Source organism: Capricornis sumatraensis, chromosome 2 (assembly GCF_032405125.1).
Source record: "Capricornis sumatraensis isolate serow.1 chromosome 2, serow.2, whole genome shotgun sequence".
NCBI classification, from domain to species: domain Eukaryota; kingdom Metazoa; phylum Chordata; class Mammalia; order Artiodactyla; family Bovidae; genus Capricornis; species Capricornis sumatraensis.
The window spans coordinates 55895263-55916849 of record NC_091070.1 but is presented as its reverse complement, the minus strand read 5'-3'; the positions used below and the strand labels follow the sequence as shown (position 1 = coordinate 55916849).

At 39.6% G+C, this 21587-nt stretch overlaps 1 protein-coding gene across 1 annotated transcript in view; it reads right to left on the bottom strand.

Annotated features, from left to right (window-relative positions):
* Nucleotides 1-1056: 1056 nt before the first annotated feature.
* The window catches only part of RAB8B (RAB8B, member RAS oncogene family), a 65026-nt gene continuing 44495 nt past the window's right edge, over nt 1057-21587 (bottom strand). The window contains exons 2-8 of the mRNA XM_068964929.1: nt 20626-20686; nt 17107-17167; nt 7828-7905; nt 6747-6836; nt 5429-5494; nt 2705-2755; nt 1057-1923 (exon numbers count right to left, since the gene is read on the bottom strand). Coding sequence (XP_068821030.1) covers nt 1831-1923; nt 2705-2755; nt 5429-5494; nt 6747-6836; nt 7828-7905; nt 17107-17167; nt 20626-20686 — 500 coding nt within the window. The 3' untranslated portion in view covers nt 1057-1830. The remainder of the gene's footprint in view (nt 1924-2704; nt 2756-5428; nt 5495-6746; nt 6837-7827; nt 7906-17106; nt 17168-20625; nt 20687-21587) is intronic.

Below are 21587 nucleotides of genomic sequence, written 5' to 3'. Positions count from 1 at the left end.
CAAGGAACTACTGATTTTACTGGTACACCAATAGGTGCTTTTAAGCCTATAAGTAAGTACAAAAAAAAAGTCAAGGAGACCAAAATTTGTGAATATTAAGTTTAGAGAACCCATCAAAACTAGCTCTGGTATATACTTCCTGCCACTAAATTGTGCCTAAGTTTTCAAACAAGTAGTGAAGACTGACTGGTCCAAGTATTCCAGTGATACATCTTAATTTGAAGCAGAATTCTCTGCAGTAACAAGCAATCCATTTCCACTTTCATCTTCCAGCCTTACCCATCAAGCATGATGGCAACCTTTGTGAAACAAAACTGGCTTAACAGGAAGTATAATTATTATTCCCTAATCACCTCGTTGTTATTACTCCCTCTGTCTTATGACACTGAAGGCTGGAATAATAGAATGAATTTGGCATGTAAATTAATACTAAATACTTTCTTTTTTTCCTTATGTGACGGACTCATCTACAAAAGGCATTACCAGTACCAGTGTTATGATGAGAAGGCAGCTAAGCTTTTGGTTGGCTTTGGCTCAAATGGCTGGACCAAGTTCTGTAACAGTGAACCTGAATAGATGGATCTGGGTTCTACACATTCAATAACAGCTGCTGTAAAACTGAAACCATGCTCTTATTTTCTCTAACGAAAAGGTGAGACTTTTCCTAGAGGATGCACTAGGACTAATTACTCTTAATAATAATAGAAGTCCAATTAAAAAAAATCATTTCCACCATTACCAACAACTATCTCTATAAAATTACATCCACAAGTTAACCTCTCTCCCTATGGGTAAGCTTTCTGTGAACTGAGTCTGAATCTAACTCTTCAGACAGGGATTATGGTAAGAACTGGACATTACTACTCAACCAGCGAGCTACAAGCAAATCTAGGGAAAGAAACATGACATATGCTGATGTGACAGAACATCAATCAGATGCTGAAATAAAACCCTAAACTAGCTCTCTGCCTATGCAAAATTCCAGCTCAAGAAGTTTATATGTAGAAGCAGACAGCAGTGTTCAAATATGTCTTAGGTGAGCGATTATAATAGGTCAAATGTAGGAAAAAAGAGGGAATACAAATCTCAAGAAAAGTGACATTAAGATGGTTTCCAAATGCAGCTTCAATAGATTAGGCAGAAGTAATCAAGTGAAAAAAATGATTTACTCAGCTACTCAGACTCTCCGGCAAAAAGGTCAGGAATGAAGAAAAACTCTAAATAATCTGAAGAAATAAACTGCAGCCTTTGATGGGCATTTTTAGGAATTTCTAAGGTAAACTTTTATCAAAATTTAATGACTCTTATTTAAGAAAACCAGAGCCCTTAAATAAATGCTATCAATGCAATAACATTTGGCCGTATGAGCCAGACCAAATGTCCTAAAATTTTAGTATATTAACTTCTGCTTTAAATGTTCCACTCTTTTTAAAAAAACATTCCCCAAAGCAAATTTGTCTAGAACTTTATGTCAGAAGTGTGCAGATATGAATCTCAGATTGTGCTGTAACAATGAAAGGCTAACACTGATGTGCAAAGTGAAAAAGAAAAAGATAGCAGCTTCTGCAACACGCAATAAAAAGAGGAAAAACAAGTTAAGTCCGGCATGTCTCCACTTCATGGCTTCCACGTTTGAAGAGTGAAGCCTGTTATCCTGATGGGCCATAAGGCTGGAATCCACTGCACACTCAGTGTGCAGAATCTAGGTATAGGTTCAGCGGTGCTCTCAGTAGCAGCCAGGTGGGATGGTTCTGAGGCTGGGTGACCTGTGCTTTCAGAGAAGCAGGAGAGGGTCCTCAAGGTGTGCTGCAGTCTCTCAGAAAGAGTTCATCAAAGTAGCAAACAACGGAAGAAACTGGTCTTCTTTGATCGGTTTTCTGTTATTTTCACTGGTCCACCTGCCCCTGATGAATTGCTGTCATTCTGAAAAACAGAAGATGAAGTTACCAAGGAGATAAAAGTTACACAGTTTGAGCCCAATTATCTAAAAAATAAAAATATCTAACCATGCTCATAAATTTGTACTCAGTAGTCTAATTAGGAAGGGAACTAGCTAAGCTCTTATGTTTTTTATTTCTTTGGAAACGGCGGGTTAAAATAGGAAAACTATTTTAAGGTGAGCACCTAATAATATATTAACAACATTTTAGTTAGGAAGTTCCTATTTCCAGTCCAAAGAAATTATAACCACAAGAGTGTAAAGTATCAAGGGTAATGATGGAAATGATATTAAGATACTGGTACAGGCAATCCTGTTAGAGGCAAGAAGAGCTGGTAACATAAGGTATACAATTACATGCAAGATTCAGGGAAAACCAAACTTTTCAGGTTGTCCTAATGAGTCATCACGGAGATTGTTTCAAACTGAAGCAAACTTCAGCAACTTCAAAATCATAGCTATATACAGACACAGACAGAGAGTAAAATATTTCATTTGCGCCATTATTACTTTAATTATCTGAACAAAATTTGATCAAAGACCACTTATGGAGCCAGAGAAAAGAACTGAAATAGCTGCAGTTCAGAAATAAAAAAATCGGAGAAAACAGAAATGAATCAAAGCTTAACTGGGTGAAAAGGTAAGACAGGGAAAAAATGATTTAATGTGAATATATGCCTTCTCTTTAATTAGATAAACAACATAAATAAGAAAACAAATTTAAACACAGCATAAGGAAAATAAAATTATATATTATATACAAACCATTTTCCTGTTGAGTTTTGTCATTATATCTCGTGCAAGTGTAAAAAATGCCTAAAAGGTAAACCGAAAGATTTCATTATTATATGTTTATCTTTTAAATTAGAAATGTAGATTTCTTTATTTCATTATAAAATAAAAATATATTACTTTAGCATTTTTAATTGAGAAAAAGAACATAATTGCAATCAGTAGACACATGACTACTTATTTTCCAATTTTATCATAAAGGTTTTCCAATATAATCAAACTGTCATTCATCAAATATTTTCTGCACATAACATCTGGCACTGGGGCTTCCCTGGTGGTCCAGTGGTTACGATCTGCCCTGCAATGCAGGGGACACAGGTTTGCTCCCTGGATGGGGAACTAAGGTCCCACACGCCACGGAGCAACTAAGCCTGAGCGCTGCAACTGCTGAAGCTTGCATGCTTTAGAGCCCATGAGCCACAACTAGAGAGAGTCTGTGCACTGCAACAAAAGACCTGCATGATGCAATGAAGATCCCATTGCAACTTAGACTCACTGCAGCCCAATAAGTAATATATTAAAAAAAGAAAACAACCCACAAACATCTGGCACAAGTTCCTAATACGACACTTGTTGAGTTGCGAGGCAGAGGGTCTACAGCACTTGTGTGTTCTCAAAGTTGGGGCATAGTTCCTGGTATAGGAGATGATGAATATCTGCTTAAAAACTGAAAGAATAATTCTCCCTGGTGGCTCAGACAGTAAAGAATCTGCCTGCAATGCAGGAGATCCAGGTTTGATCCCTGAGTCAGAAAAATCCCCTGGAGAAGGAAATGGCAACCCACTCAAGTATTCTTGCCTGGAGAATTCCATGGACAGGCTACAGTGTATGGAGTCACAGAGTCAGACAGAACTGAGTGACTAACACTTTCATTTCACTTTCACAGCTCTGAAATCTATTTTCATAAAAATTTCTACCCTTTATTCCCAACTTCCTCTCTTTCAAATGACTTTCACTCTTATCCCAGAAAACACAGAACCTCTCGTGTCTCAACCTCCCCAAATCCCAAGCGTTTCTACGCTCAACTCAATTCCCCACTATGGAAATAAGTTCCAGTGGTAGCAGAACAAAATCTCAGTGGCATTTTATGCCTAGTGTGTCTTGACCCAACTCTAAGCCAAATGGTTTTAAAACTTACCATCCTGACTTTGTTTCTACAGAGCCAGGATTCTTAAGGCTTCTTCAGTTGTCTCCACGCTAAACCCACTGCTATGTCAGTCTGTTCCCAACAATCCTCATGTCCCCAAACATGTCCAGCAGGGTTATTATTCCCAAACCAGTCAGAAAGAAGCAATACGATAACTACTATTATCACTCTGTCAGTGTCTCACTGTCACACTGGTCACCTGTGAGTCAAAGTTTCTAAGTAATCCTACCCCAGTTTTTGAGGTTAAGTTAAAGCTCTGGGAAAACTGCTAATCTCCGCGGAACACCTGACTAGAATAAGCAGCCTGAGCAATCTCCAGGTCAAGAGCGCAGTGTGCTCTCTCTTTTTTCTTTGCCCATGCCATGTGCCTTGTGGTATATCTTAGTTCCCTGACCAGGGACTGAACGTGGGCCCTAACAATTGGTCTGCGAGGGAATTCACAGTTCAGTATTCTCTTTTAAGTCACAGGTGAGATCAGGGCATAGGACTAGTGGAGACTGAAGTCAGGGTACAGAAAACGTTCTGTGGCACAGTCCTACCACATCTCAGAGCAGGTTTCTCTCCTGTCTCCACCATTAAAGCTGACTGAAGAGGCTCCTCTCTTTTGCATGAAAGGAAATCCTTCTGTTGCAAGCAAAAGGAAGCATTTTTCTGCTTTTCTATTCTCCAGTAAATAAATCAGAAGAGGTTTCCTGTTTCCTAACACCAACTAGCCAACCTGAAAAAATTACCATTAGTTATTTAAAAGAAAGAAAAAGTTCTGATCAGTGACCACGAGTCAAGTCATTAAAGTCTCAATTTGCAGTCATGATGTCACGGTGAACAGTGACTTAGCTTGATAAAGTCAATGTTTACGAAACCCTCAGTATTGCTGTTAAGTAAATGACATGTATTAACACATAATACATGTATTATTTTTATGATCAATTTAAAAAATGTTTTTAAAAAAGAAAATATTATCAAAATTCTGCCCTTCTAAAGAAAATCTATTTCTTAGAAGACTAGATAATTTGGTTTTAACAGTTAACTCACTGAAAACTTATTAAAACTACTCTCTGATAAACAGTTTCTTACACCTACTTAATGCCACTGTATTAAAAGGGATCATGCTTAATTGACTTCAAGCATGTATTCAAAGGGAATCTGATCAGTAAGCTAACAGTTGAATTGTCTCTTGAGAGTGCAGACATGAAAGGAATTAAGACTCTGTGCTACAAGTTAGTATAGGATGACATGACCAGTGATGAATGAGCAGAGACCACAGCAGCAGGATTTCCAGCTTCCTAAACAAACGGCAAAACTGAACTGAACCTGAACTCCCATCTTCTGTCCAGTGACTCCCAATGAAGTGATCTAATATATGCCATGTGAAAGACAGGTACTAGAAATCTAGCAACCAAGGTCCTCGTAACAGTCAAAAGCACAAAAGTTTATGAAATGGAAGTGGAAGCATTCACTAAGTCAGGAAAAATCAAGGCTGGGAGAGTTGAACACAAGCACCAAGACATGAATGCTACTACGTAACAAGTCACCAAACATTTCCTTCTTACCTCTTCTACGTTCATACTGGATTTTGCACTCGTCTCCAAGAATTTAATCCCATAGTCAATTGCTAACTGAAAGACAAAAGAGGAACACTGAAATTCAGGGCAAGCTTCTTGAACATATAGACCATTTATATTTTTTTAGGTTTTCCGAAGTCCCAAAGGGAGAGTACTTAGTTCAGAACTCCTGTGGTCCTCAAATTCTTTTGCTTTCTTCTATCATGTTTGTAATTTAGAGATCCAATTCCATCATCTAGTAACTAAAATGGCACTTCTACTCAAGACATAACTTGAGTATTTCTCTTTTTTTCTATTATACCTTTAGTTCTCTAATCACTAGAAAACATATTAGACACTCACCTGTATCATAAATTTGGGATACATTTGACTTCAAATTACAAATCTCCAACAATTACTATTGTAAGTTTTCATTATTTTCTTAATAAATTGGATATTTAAGATAATACATATTATTTTAATAAATAAAATAAATTTTCTTAAACTGCATAAAAGAACTAAAGCTTAAAATACTAAAACTTAAAATCTCATTGCTTGGGTTTCTATTCATTGTGGCAAATTGTGAATTCTTCTACATTCCCATCTATTTCCAAAGAATTCCCAGTTCATTTGCAACACCAAGATTAAGTGAATGTTTTCAGGGGAAAAAAGTGTATAGTCAGATTGAAAAACAAAATGCATTTTCCCTGTACCCCTAAAAAAAAAAAAAAAGCTAAAGCAAAATTCTAAGACTTAAAAAATTGAAGCCTTTAAGTCAGTTTGGAAAATGTCATAAAAATGAATATATATGTATAATAGACTCTGGTTTTATAGGATACAAGAGAAAAGGTTATAAATATAAATATCTACAGCTCAATGAGTTTACAAAGAGTTTATTCATAATGACCTAAACTACTATATAGTAAAATATTCTTGGGAAAAAAAAATAATGAATTGAAAAATGATTACTGTTGAAACTTTACCTATCCTCTGACTTTTTTTCAAAGAGAAGGAATTGGTTTAACTTCAGAACTGGGCATTTGCACATAGATATGGAACAAACAGCCTGAACTCTCAGCTGCGCGAATCTGAAAAAGGACCAAACTGTATCTCCCAGAAAAGAGCAAATTCTTGAGGAATGAGTCATGTATGCAGTTGGAGCTTGAATACTAATTCATACCATTCAAGTATGGATTACAACTGTCTGCTGGCTTTTTAATGGATTAAAATATAGATACTTTAAAAACTTAAATCAATAAACAATAGTATGAAAATGAATGCTTAATATGAGTAGACTCCAATCTTCATTTATTCAGTTCAAATTTACCTTCTCTCCTCTTTCTTTTGATACTTGTCTTTTGTCATTCATATCACATTTGTTACCCAGGATCATTCTTTCAACATCTGAAGAGGCATGCTGCAGGGATAAAACAGTATATTAGGAAGCAACATGAGAAAAACACAGCTGTCCAATAGGCAAATCTTAACCTGTCAGAAGCAGATCCATAAATTTAATTGCAAAACAAATAATCTCTTACTCAACACAAAACCTGATTCAGAGGAAAATTTTTTAAATGAGAGGAGGGGAAAGTTACAGCGTAACTTTTTCCCCAAAGGCCTTGCAGTCATTCTTAGGTCCTCTTCGGTACATGAACAGACAAAAATAAAACCTATAGTTATCCAACAATAAAACTCCTAAATGTTAGTCTGGGTCATAGAAAGGAGAGAATCTCAGTACCAAGAGAGCCAGTGCAGAAGGTATTTTGGATTTTGAACTACTTAAACAATAAATTCACACGGTTTAATATAAATGTGTATGAAATTATTTCAGAATCTGAAATGTCAGAGACATTAAAAAAAGGTCTCAATATCAATCACAGTGGAATTAAATCAAAATTTAAATATCTAAGATGAACAGAATGTTAGAAGGGCAAAATGAGTTACCAGAATAAAGACGTATTTCTGCCAGTCAAACAGTATGAGGGAACAGACAGCACCCGAGAACCAGACAATCCATGGGGTCGCAAAGAGTCGGACACGACACAGAGACTGAAGGGCAACAACTCCTTTTTAAAGGCTCTAAGAGCACATGCAGGTTACCTCTTTCCGACCTGAGTCTTCTCATGTGTAGAATAGGGGTTTTTTAGATTACATTATTTTCAAGATTGGGGACAAGTTTAAACTTCTTGAACCTGCCTCTCTGTCTGCACTCCCTAGGCCAACAGAGCAGTCAGATTGGCAGTACCAGAGATGTTACCCTCCCTGGCACTCCTCAGAGCGAAGTGTCTAACCTGCCCACACCCTACTTCCTGCAGCTCAGCTACGTGACAAGGAGACAGAAGGAGCGAGCCCTCTGTAAGCACCCAGCGGGATTCTTCTCCAGTGTCCACTGTCTTTCGCATACCTACCTCTTCAATGTTTCTTATCCAATTTTTAATATTGTCAAAGGACTTTTCATTTGTGATGTCATAGACCAGCATAATTCCCTAAAGAGGAAAAAAAAGATCTTTATTTAGTGCTTTCTACATTTTAAAGCAAAGAATATCATATCAATGTACTCTTCTCTTCCAGGAACTCTGGGTTTGTCCTTTTTCTGTCTTTATAAAAGGAATTTATAATAAATGTTTAAAATACAGAGAAACAAAATAAATAAATAAAATCTTCCATTGTCTCACCATGTAAATAACATATTAACATTTTTTTCTCTGTTAACCTTTAATGAATTAGTGATTATGGTAACGGTCATACACCCTTTCTAACTGACCTCATAGGATGAGAACTGGTACCAATTAAAGCTAGCAGGATATTTATGTTAAAATAGAGATAACACTGAAGGTAAGAGGGGATCACTTTTATTGTGCACTTATTTATTCTAAGCAGAAATTATCTTGCCTCTTATTCTTAAAATGGCCACATCATACGGTATGTGGGACCTTAATTCCTCAAACAGAGATTAAACCTGAGTCCCCTGCATTGGAAGCATGGAGTCTTAATCACTGGACCACCAGGGAAGTCCTTTTGCTTCTTACACTTATTCTAAGATTGTAACCACACAACTTTAGATTTATTTCTTTTTATATGAACTGATCAAATGTTACTAATCTAAAAAAAGTAAGTCACAGACACTCAAAATATAATGCATTTGTTACACAGTTTAATGAAGGCACGATCATCATATTTTGGAAGACCCCATGTCTGGTATTTTAAACAGTTAATCTTCTAAATGTTTCAGCTGACACTTGTAAGCTACCCATTTCAAAATCTGTATCACAAGACTGCACTCGTGTGTTAAGTGCTAGATCCACCTCCATCTATCCATTCCAACAAATATTTAGTGAGTACCTACTACGTGCCTGATAGTGGAACAAATGCTACCAGGAGTAAATAAGACAGGCAAGGTCCCTTCTTATGGATGGTTGGCAAAGAAAACAATGAACCAGTAGTTATATAATTAATTATAATTTAGACAATTGCTATGAAGAAGGCTGAGGAGTTCTGAGTGAAAATGCTAATCTAATCTGGTTGAGGGGCTAGGGTGATTCACAGAGGGTTTCTCTGAGAAAATGACATTAAAGCCAAGGCCTGAGGACTGAGAAGATTTGAACTGGGCACAGGGATAGAGGCTGGGGTGAAGAGGGGTGAAGAGGGGAAGCCCTCAGTGTCTGGAATATCACAGAAATGGGATAAATTATCTTGCTCTCCAGAAAGGCCTATTAGATTGAGTAAAGACAGTCAGCGTGGCAAGAGTGCCCTGGTTTGAGGGACTTTACTGGTGGTCCACTGGCTAAGACGATGCGCTCCCAATGCAAGAGGCTGGGGTTCGATCCCTGGCCGGGAACTAGATCCCACATGTACCAACTGAAGATTCCAGAGACTGCCAGCAAGACTGAAGATCTCGTGTGCTGCAACTAAGATCCAGAACACTCAAATAAATGAATAAACATTATAAAACAAAACAAAAAAAGAGTGCCTGGATCCAATGGGAGAAGGGCACAAGATAAAGCTGAAGACAAAGACAGGGGTCAGGGTGCCCTGGAGAACACTGATTGGACATCAGCTCCTACATGGCCCATTTGGTCACCAAAAACTCAACTAAGCAAAACAGAAAGATGTCTTTATCCCCTCCAAATCTTCTCTTTCTCCCTCTACTCTCATTTTGAAGAAGTACAATACAACCCTGTAGGGCTTCCCTTGTGGCTCAGCTGGTAAAGAATCCATCTGCAATGCGGGAGATCTGGATTCGATCCCTGGATTGAGATATCCCCTGGAAAAGGGAAAGGCTACCCACTCCAGTATTCTGATCTGGAAAGCTCCATGAACTGTATACTCCTGCTGCTGCTGCTAAGTTGCTTCAGTCGTGTCTGACTCTGTGTGACCCCACAGATGGCAGCCCACCAGGCTCCCCTGTCCCTGGGATTCTCCAGGCAAGAACACTGGAGTGGGTTGCCATTTCCTTCTCTAATGCATGAAAGTGAAAAGTGAAAGTGAAGTCGCTCAGTTGTGTCCAACTCTTAGCGACCCCATGGACTGCAGCCTACCAGGCTCCTACGTCCATGGGATTTTCCAGGCAAGAGTACTAGAGTAGGGTGCCATTGCCTTCTCCAACTGTATAGTTCATGGGGTCGCAAAGAGTTGGACACGACTGAGCAACTTTTACTCACTCACTCAACTCTGCCAGCCTGCACAAGCAGACCCCTGGGAGTAATTTCCTCCACCACCAGTCAGTCACTAAGTCCAATGGACTCAACACTCTCAATATTTCCACAATCCGATTCCCCACATGCATGGCCTCATTCACATTTTCATCAATTAGCCTTTACCCGGGTGACTTAGGTCTCCCTGCTTTCATTCTTAACCTCCTCTAATCCACTCTCCGTAAGGGCACCAGAGTTATCACCTCATTGTTTAAAATCCTTTAGCATCTCTCCATGTACTCTGAATTATATTAAAATTCCTTAAATAGTAGGCAAAATCTTTCGGGGTCTGGTTTCCAACTTTATAAATAAAAATAAAATATAAATATAAATAAACATAAATCATAGACAACAAATATGTACACATAGATGAAAGAATTCAGGAAACATAGCAAAATGTTAACAGAAGCTATGTCTCATGTGGGGTTTTAAGATGGTTTCTTGGGATTCTTAAAGCTTTTGAATTCAGCAGTGGCCACAAGACAGGAAAACATCAGTTTTCATTCCAATCCCAAAGAAGGGCAGTGCCAAAGAATGTTCAAACAACTGTACAATTGCTCTCATTTCACATGCTAGTAAGATTATGCTCAAAATCTTTCAAGCTAGGCGTCTGAAGTGTATGAACCAAGAACTTTCAGATGCACAAGCTAGGTTTAGAAAAGGTGGAGGAACCAGAGATCAAATTGCCAACATTCGTTGGATCATAGAGAAACCAAGGGAATTCCAGAAAAAACATCTACTTCTGCTTCACTATGTTAAAGCCTTTGACTGTGTGATCACAATGAACCATAAAAAATTCTTAATGAGATGGGAGATCACCTTACCTGTCTCCTGAGAAATCTGTAAGTGGGTCAAGAAGCAACAGTTAGAGGCTTACATGGAACAACATACTGGTTCAAAATGGGAGAGGACTAAAACAAGGCTGTATATTGTCACCCTGTTTATTTAACTTATATACAGAATACATTACGTGAAATGCCGAGCTGGATGAATCACAAGACGGAATCAAGAAAAGGATCACCAACTCCAAATACACAGATGATACCACTCTAGTGGCAGAAAGTGAAGAGGAACTAAAGAGCCTCTTGATGAGGATGAAACAGCAAAGTAAAAGAGCTGGCTTAAAACTCAACATTCAAAAAACTAAGATCATGGCATCTGGTCCCATCACTTCATGGCAAACAGAAGGGGAAGAAGTGGAAGCAGTGACAGATGTTATTTTCTTGGGCTCCAAAATCACTGTGAACAGTGACTGCAGCCATGAAATTAAAGCACTCTTTCTCCTTGGAAGGAAGGCTATGACAAACCTAGACAGTGTACTAAAAAGCAGAAACATCACTTTGCCAACAAACACCTGTTTAGTCAAAGTTATGGTTTTTCTAGTAGTCATGTATGGATGTACCATAAAGAAAGCCGAGAACTGAAGAACTGATGCTTTCAAACTGGTGTTGGAGAAGACTCTTCAGAGTCCCTTGGACTGCAAGGAGATCCAATTAGTCAATTCTAAAGGAAATCAACCCTGAGTATACATTGGAAGGACTGATGCTGAAGCTGAAGCTCCAACACATTGGCCACCTGATGCTAAGAGCCAACTCAGTGGGAAACTCCCTGATGCTGGTAAAGACTGAAGGCAAACAGAGAAGACAGAGGCAGAGGATGAAATGGTTAGACAGCATCACCAACTCAACAGACACGAATGTGAGCAAACTCCAGGAGACACTAGGGATTTCCTGGTGGCTCAGATGGTAAAACATCTGCTTGCAATGTGGGAGACCTGGGTTCGATCCCTGGGCTGGGAAGATCCCCTGGAGAAGGAAATGGCAACCCACTCCAGTACTCTTGCCTAGAAAATTCCATGGATGGAGGAGCCTGGTGGGCTACATGGCTTCACTTTCCCTTTCCAGGAGATTCTGAAAGACAGAGAAGCCTGGCATGCTGGAGTCCATGCAGAGTGGGGCATGACTTAACGACTGAACAACAACATTACATGTAAGCTTTTCACAAGCAGAAAAATAAATATTCTTTAAATCTAAATGGCAAACAACATTTTTCTTTACCCTCCCTCCTCCTAGCCTCAAAAGGAAATGTTTAACTTTGACTACACTGTAAAGAAGATTTTACAATAAGCAAATTTAATTTAAAAAATTCACAGTTTAGAACTATACACTTAAATGCTAAATTTTACCTTACATATATTTTGCAACAATTTTTAAAAGCCTCAAAAAAATGCAACCTGAATAATTCCTGATTCAAACAGCTTAGCTGCCTACAATTAAAATTAATCAAAACACTTCAGAGCTCTACTACCTCTTGGGCTATACAGACAACCTGGATCTTCACTGCTTTCTGTTTGTCAAGTAGTACCTGGAGTAGTTGGCACAGGAAGTAAACACAGTGTAGTGGTTAAGAGCACAGATTCCGGAGTCAGAGACGCTCAGGCTGGGCTTCACCACATGCTACCTGGGAGATGCTGGAGAGATTACTTTGTCCCTCTCAGTTTGCATTTACTCATTTGGGAAATGAGGACAGAATATTTTTCACACTGCCCTTTTTTTAAAAAAAAAACACCAATATTTATTTATTTACTTAAAAAATATGTATTATTTACTTTTATTCATTTGGCTGCATCAGGTCTTAATTGTGGCATGCAGGACCTTTCGTCGTGACATGCACACTTCTCCAGTTGTAGTATCTGGGCTCTGGAACATACGCACAGGCACAATAATTACCACACATAGGTTCAGCTGCTCTGTGGTATGTGGGAGCTTAGCTCCCCAAGCAGGGATTGAACCCACGTTCCTTGCACTGTAAAGCAGATTCTTAACCACTGGACTACCAGGAAGTCCCCCAGATTGGATTTTTGAGGATCAACTGACATATTATTTGTAAAGTACTTTACCTAGAACCTGGAAGTTCATGGTTCACATACTGTTGAAGCCTGGCTTGGAGAATTTTGAGCACTGCTTTGCTAACATGTGAAATGAGTATAATTGTGCAGTAGTTTGAACATTCTTTGGCATTGCCTTTTTTGGGGATTGAAATGAAAACTGACCTTTTCCAGTCCTGTGGCCACTGCTGAATTTTTCAAATTTGCTGGCATATTGAGTGCAGCCCTTTAATAGCATCGTCTTTTAGGATTTGAAATAGCTCATCTGGAATTCCATCACTTCCACTAGCTTTGCTCATAGTGATGCTTCCTAAGGTCCACTTGACTTCACATTCCAGGATGTCTGATTCTAGGTGAGTGACCACACCATCGTGGTTATCTGGGTCATGAAGATCTTTTTTCTTTAGTTCTTCTGAGTATTCTTGCCACCTCTTCTTAATATCTTCTGTTTCTATTAGGTCTGTACCATTTCTATCCTTTATTGAGCCCATCTTTGCATGAAATGTTCCCTTGGTATTTCTGATTTTCTTGAAGAGATCTCTGGTCTTTCCCATTCTATTGTTCTCCTCTATTTCTCTGCACTGATCGCTTCCTTATCTCTTCTTGCTATTCTTCGGAACTCTGCATTCAAATGGATATATCTTTCCTTTTTTCCTTTGCTTTTAGCTTCTCTTCTTCTCTAAGCTATTTGTAAGGCCTCCTCAGACAACCATTTTGACTTTTTGCATTTCTTTTCCTTGGAGATGGTCTTGATCACTGCCTCCTGTACAATGTCACGAACCTCTGTCCATAGTTCATCAGGCACTCTGTCTATCAGATCTAATCTCTTGAATCTATTTGTCACTTCTACTGTATAATCATAAGGGATTTGAACATCCATGAACTTCCAGATGTTCCAGCTGGATTTAGAAAAGGCAGAGGAATCAGAGATCAAATTGCCAACATCCATTGCATCATGGAAAAAGCAAGGGAGTTCCAGAAAAACATCTACTTCTACTCTATTGACTACACCAAAACCTCTAACTGTGTGGATCACAACAAACTGTGGAAAATTCTGAAAGAGATGGGAATAAGAGACCACCTGACCTGCCTCCTGAGAAATCTGTATGCAGGTCAAGAAGTAACAGTTAGAACTGGACATGGAATAACAAACAAGTTGGCTTAAAGCTCAACATTCAGAAAACTAAGATCATGGCATCTGGCCCCATCACTTCATGGCAAATAGATGGGGAAACAGTGGAAACAGTGACAGACTTTATTTTGGGGGCCTCCAAAATCATTGCAGATGGTGAATGCAGCCATGAAATTAAAAGATGCTTGCTCCTTGTAAGAAAAGCTATGACCAACCTAGACAGCATATAAAGAAGCAGAGACATTATTTTGTCTAGTCAAAGCTATGGTTTTTTCAGTAGGCATGTATGGGTGTGAGAGTTGGACTATAAAGAAAGCTGAGCACTGAAGAACTGATGCTTCTGAACTGTGGTGTTGGTGAAGACTCTTGAGAGTCCCTTGGACTGCAAGGAGATCCAAGCAGTCCATCCTAAAGGAAATCAGTCCTGAATATTCACTGGAAGGACCAATGCTAAAGCTAAAACTCCAATACTTTGGCCACCTGATGCAAAGAACTGACTCACTGGAGAAGACCCTGATGCTAGGAAAGGTTGAAGGTGGGAGAAGGTGATGACAGAGGATGAGACAGTTGGATGGCATCACTGACTCAATGGACATCAGTGTGAGTAAGCTCCAGGAGCTGGTGATGGACAGGGAAGTCTGGTGCGCTGCAGTCCATGGAGTCACAAAGAGTCAGACACAACTTAGCGGCTCAACTGAACTGAACTAACTTACCTAGAACCTAGGACACAGCTTGGACTCAATGATTGGCAGCTATTACTAATTTATATCTGGTTTCAGTAGCAAAAACCCTTTGACTACTTCCTCTGTTTTAGGCTAACTGATACTATGAATCAGTTGGAAATACAAATTCAGGTACACCAGTTAAAAATTTTATGTATTTAGTATACAGACCTTTAACAACAACAGCCAGACAGTACTGAGAAATGTTGAATATGGTCCCTCTTCTCCTCAGAGCCTGACTGTCCATCAGGGTTACTGCTATGCCTACACATGTTGCTGAATAGTATGAAGCAGGTCAAAGGACTCTGTCATGGGGGCAGGACCAGTAGTGTGCTTGCCACTATGCTGTGCACCTGAGCCAACCCAACTAAACCTGCCAGAACCACCAGTTGTGGAAATGAGCACATGACGACCCCACATCCCACTGAAATGGATGATATGCAGGATCCAAGACTCAAGCAGAGCAGGGTTTCCTGAGGATGTGTCTAAGATTTTTTCTGGGTCTGAAAATTTTCACTGATTCACTCCTTCAGCAAGTATTTATTGAACATCTACTATGTGTAAGGCCCTGGCATCATAGCAAAGCAAAAGAGACAAAAAATCCCTACCATCAAAATGGAAAGGATGATATATTTTAGAATAGCAACGATATCTAATTACTTGCAATAATGTGAAAATGGCTAGGCAGTAGATAAATGAAAAAGACAGACCATCTTCAAATCTCAAAGAACATATTTCAATGACCTCTTGCCTTGTACCATAAGCTAGAGTTACACATCCAAGACAAACATTTGCTCCACGCTCTAAGTGTTCTTGCCCACTGTCTAGTGAAAACAAGCTTGTAAGTGGTGTCGATACATTATTCCCCAAAAATAAAAAACTGTGTTTAAAAGATGCCTCTAATCAAAATTACCTATGAACTATTCTAAATCATCCCTGTTAAGATGTTCTTATTTACCCTTAAAAATCCTTTCTAGGGGAAAATAAACAACAAACAAACTTCTTCACACAAGGTAAGTCCCTTCCCTTGGATTCTAATCTAAGCAAAATAAAGAGTAGTTGACAACCGCCCTTCTTAAAATAATGACTTTTAAAACTTTAAAGTATTATAGGGTGGAGAACACATATATATGCAACACTTAGTTGTATACAGTTCCCAGGTAGGACAGCTTTAAAAAGGAATTCCCAAAAGGAATTCCCAACCTCTGTGGGGGGGATATTACTGGCACTCAAACAATGGAGGGTCAGTGGCAGTGAAGGAGGCGGGGAGAGCAGCATGACAACAGAGGGATCTGTGGGTTCAGATCACAGCTGCCTGCAGCAAAGGGACAGCCATCACCCCTCCAGCTCCACCACCTCCAACCACTCTCAGCACCAACAGTCTTTTACACAACAAGCTAGGTATGATGGCAGCTGCCACCCCAGAGTCTACCAGGTTGGTCTATCTGATCTCGACTGTGCAGTCTTCTCTCTGAGCATACAGGATTTCATCATAATTTAAAGCTCCAAGTTACACGTGACTTAGGCAAAAGCCAGAGAGAAAGCCCTGCTCTGGGTCTGGCGTTCTAGGCTTGGTTCAGTAGAGCTCAGCTTCTACACTGCCTTATTCACCATTGTACTCACAGCACCACACAGAATCCACCATAAGCCAACAATAGAATGGGTTGTGTAGATGAAGCATCTTAGGATGGAAAATAGCCAAGTGACGAAGTTATGATAACAAGGATAAGGCAAGTATGTAGCAAGGAAGGACTTGGTAGTCAAAGATTCACCAGATGCTAAGCCTCAGATAGTCACAGATCTTTCGGCTACTTCCTGGCCAGCTGGCAGAAGACCGGTGGAGGAGACTCCAGAAAGGTGAGCCAATAGGAGTGGATGCTGTAGATCTGGTGAGAGAGAAAGCATGGTGGTGGCAGGGTGAATGGGGGAGAAGGTGCAAGAAATGAATACTTGGTCACAGAGCTTGTGGTTTGTTAAGATTTGGCAATGGCATTAATAAAAGGACAAGGCACAAAAATATATGATCACTCAGAATGTGCGGAGTTCTAACGCATCTCCAAATACGTAATATTATGAAGACCAGTGGTTGAGGACACAGCTACTAAACGCAGTATTAAAAAAACCCTTTAAATGCCTTGTTTTCACATCAGAAAATCTATTTTCTCCAATGTACTAGACTCCAGCTTGAATCCTACAAACCTGACGAATGAATATGCATGTTTTACTTCCACAAAACCCTAAAACACACTCACCATGGCTCCTCTATAGTAGGCTGTCGTGATGGTTCGAAATCTTTCCTGACCCGCTGTGTCCCTAAGATTTGAAACAAAGGAAAGAGTGGTTAGAAAAATCATCAACAACAACGCTGACGAGAGGCTCTGAGCTGCAGGAAGATGTAATTGCGGTCTGCTCACAAATGCAGTGGTTTCAGGGAGGAGGACAAGACACAAAGAGAGCCTGTTGTGCGTCTGTGAGCTGGAGGCGGCTGTGGCCACGGGCGCCTGTCAGGAGCTCACAATCACTTGGGTGAAAAACTTGGACTCTGATGACAAAAGCAGCGACAAGAAAATGCACAGCCCGGACCGGCACAGTGTGTTCATCAACCAGAAGAGGAAGAGAATAGAGAAGAGTTGTAAATTCTTGGACTCCTAGAGGCAGTTCAATCCTTTTCTATAAATGCCTAATCATTAGGGCATCTTGCTCTTTTGATAGAAAGTCTGATTTCTGTACAAAGCAAGCAGGCAGGCTGGACTTACTACTGTGCAAATTCTGCTCCATAGAGCATGCTAAAACGGATCTCCTCAAGAACTTTTTCAGCTCTAGAGCCCGTGATTAAATGAGACCCTGGAGTTCAACATGCAATTGTTGACCAAGACTTCAAAACATGAACAACACCTCCAAGTTATATAAACTTGCATTTATTCTTACTTTTTTGGCTAATGACATACCATTAAAATACATTCTGAAAAACGTTGACATTTCAAATTACATTTACCAAAGCAATTCTTATAAAGGAAGTCAAATTTCCTTAGTATCTGGGAAAAATCAATATTCCTAAATTTTCCACTTCCTGCCAGAACTAATTTCACTCCCTGTGTTACTAAGACAAAACTAAATTGTTTAATTTGATTGCTTCTAAAAAGGACGCATTTGTGGAAATACACTAAAACTCTAATATGTGCATACCAAATTTAAGTGAGATGAAGGCCCAAGGAAAATATGGTAATTTAAAATGTTAATAAATACCTTACCATTTATGTATACCTTACAAAATACTTTCAGATGGTGTGCAAATGATGCCCACCACAGCCCAATGTGGTAGTTTTACCATCATCCATGTTCTCTAGAAGTGAAGACAGGCTCAGGTGGGCTGTGGGCCCAGCTCTGCCACTAAACAGCTCATCTGAGTGCTGAGTCGATTCAGTCCTGTCCAACACTTTGCAACCCCATTGACTGTAGCCCGCCAGGCTCCTCTGTCCATGGGATTCTCTAGGCAAGAATACTGGAGTGGATTGCCATGCCCTCCTTCAGGGGATCTTCCCAACTCAGGGATCAAACCTGTGTCTCTTAGGTCTCTTGCACTGGCAGGTGGGTTCTTTACCTCTAGCACCACCTGGGAACCCCAAACAGCTCATATACTTGAGTGAGAATCAAGAATCCAAGGCCTTGGCTGTTTAGTGCAGGGCTGGGTCTCACACCACCATTATCTTATCCTGCCATCTTCTCATTGATCAGGATTAGATAACACAGGCACTTATTTAGTACCCAGCAAACAGATGGGGAAAACAAAGGCAAAGCACCTTTAAGCAGACTAAATATATTTTGATTCTAATATGCTACTTGATTTAGAACCAGCTTTGCAGTGAGGATGGAGAAGAAACCGTACCATTCTGAACGCAGGTCATGAAGACTGAAGGTAGACTATTTTGCTGCCAAGAGTGCTGATAAGTAGTGCCATGGAGCTCTAATTAGCTGATCACCCACAGGCTCCTAGAAATGTTCCTTATTTTTCTGATCAAGACTATACAGCAATGGTCCCCAGCCTTTTTGGCACCAGGGACCAGTTTCAGGATGACTCAAGCACATTGCATTTCTTGGGCACTTTATTTCTATTATTATTGCATTGTGATACATAACAAAATAATTAGATGACTTGCCATAATGTTGAATCAGACCATCAGGCATTAGATTCTCATTAGGAGTGCCACAACCTAGATCCTTGCATGTACAGTTCACAAAGTTTGCACCTCGCATGTTTGCATTCCTATGAGAATCTAATGCTGCCACTACTCTGACAGAAGGCAGAGCTCAGGCAGTAATGTGACTGATGGGGAGTGGCTGTGAATACAGATGAAGCTTCACTGTCTTGCCTGACCCTTGCCACCTGCTGTGTGGCCTGGTTCCTAACTAGGCATGGTAGTGGTCCCTGGCCTGGGGGTTGGGGAACCCTGCTGTACTGCACAGAGTCAGACATTCTCTTTGCTTTTCCCTTAAAATAATTTTTTTAACCTTTACAATACTTGACTTCTTATTACATAGCAACAGATGAAAAGAGCGGCATGTGGTAACCTTCAAAATGTCTTGCAATGAAATATAGTGGGAACCTCTATATGGGATTAATACGTGAAGCTGACGTAAGGTTCTGGGATACTGGGGTAGTTGTCCCAGTTCTATCACTAACCCAGACACACGCCCTCAGATGGACTTAACCACTCTACGTCCCAGTTTCCTGTAAAAGAAAAGTGGTGGATTTCAATATAATGCTCTAGTTCTATCCTGGTTCTGAAATTCAAAGGAGAAAAACAGCCCAGGGAAAAAGCTGACGTATATGTATTACTTGACTATTTTGACCTGCTTCCTTCTGAGTCTATGATGTCCTAAACGTCTAAGCTTCGTTTCCTGCTGTCGTCGTCACACATCAGGTCAGTAAACATCATCAAAACCCTTCCTTAAGGCTGCAAACCCATGTGGCTCCATGGAAGGCCTCACACTGAAAGAACTTAGATCAGCTTATAGGAGGTTCAAAAAAAAAAATCTAAGAGTGTGAGTTCAAGCCAGAAATATTCAACCAGGCAATCTGGAGGAACCATATTTATTCATTGTAGTTTGACAGATTCTTCAGGAATTAAACCATTTGGAGTTGACTGATCATAAGGAGACCTTTGCCTTGCATATTACATGAGAGATGAGAGGCCTGCCTTTTTCCTCCCTTATTCTCCAGTGCAGGGTTCCCCATTTTAAACTGAAGGAGAAGAAATAGGCAAATAAATGAGGAAATATCAGAGCTGGAAGGGAACTCAGATGTCATCAGTCTGACAAACCCATTTACAAATGAGGACAAGAAGGCCCTGAGAAGAGAAGCAAAGAGCTCCCAGTTCTTAGTATAGAGGGTGACTCCAGACTGGCACTTTGTTTGGGGTTCTTACCACTTGACTCCTTTGCCTTATCTGATTTCACAGCTACAACAACCGCAGGGAAAAAGTAACTGACATACTTTAGAATTTAGTTTCCTCCCCTCTAAAATTAGCATTTTGGAAGAATGAGTGCTCAGATCTCTCCTGGCAGTGAGCGTTAGTGATACCATCCTTACTATCCCACTCTTGGTGGAGACATCTTTGAATACTTACCCATTTCCCCTTGGTTCTGATAAAGAAAAGATGTTTTAGCTACCCAAGGATACCTCTAATTTACCACAATTCACCTTCTCATTCCTGCTTCAGTACCTGACTAAAGTAGAAATGATATATATATATATATTTTTTTTTACTTACCATATCTGAAGCTTAATTTTCTTTCCATCTAGTTCTATCGTTCTGATTTTAAAATCAATGCCTGCCAGAAAAAGAAAGACAGACATGCTCAATGTCTTCAAATATAATTCAAGTCTTATTGGGAAAAGGACAAAGATTTCTATTGACAAAAAGCTCTCCAACGCACTGGAAAATGTGAACACAGAGAGGGTGTGAACGGTATGTGTCCCCTGAATACAGGCTAAAGAAAGGAATGCTAATTACTCTGCAAAGAATTCCCACACATGTTAAATGCAAAGTATTATATGCCTCCTTGTTTCGACACAAATGGATCACTTCCCTCAAAGTTACGTAAAGATAGATTGAGACCATGCCGTATTTTCTACTTCCTGAAATGCAATAAACAAAGCTGCCTACCCACCCCTCATGCCCCTTCTCAAAGCCATGAGACCTCTTTCTGTTTTCTTCCTCCTCCTTCCATTTATTCCTTTAGAATCTGCAACTGGCTAAGGAAGAATGAACAAAACAAAAACCATCCATTTGAAGGCAGAAATAGGAAAGTCTGTAGATTTATTTTATACAGTTAGCAAGTATTTTACATACACGTTAATAAATGTAAACAGCTAAAGGGGCTTTTAGACTTAGCCACACTTTAGAATTACCTGAAGAACTTAATAAAAATAATGGTTAGACCTGCTCTTTTCCCTAAATTTTGAGATTCTGACTTAACTGTTCAAGGGTGGGATCTGCACACTAGTAATTTTATTTTTTATTTTATTTTTAATTTTTTAACTGCAGGACAATTGCTTTACAGAATTTTGTGGTTTTCTGTCATATATCAACAAGAATCAGCCACAGGTACACTCATGTTTATTTTTAATATTTATTTATTTTGGCTGTGCTGGATCTTAGTTGTGGTATGCAACATTGGATCTAGTTCCCCGACCGGGAATTGAACCTGGACCCCCTGCATTGGGAGAGCA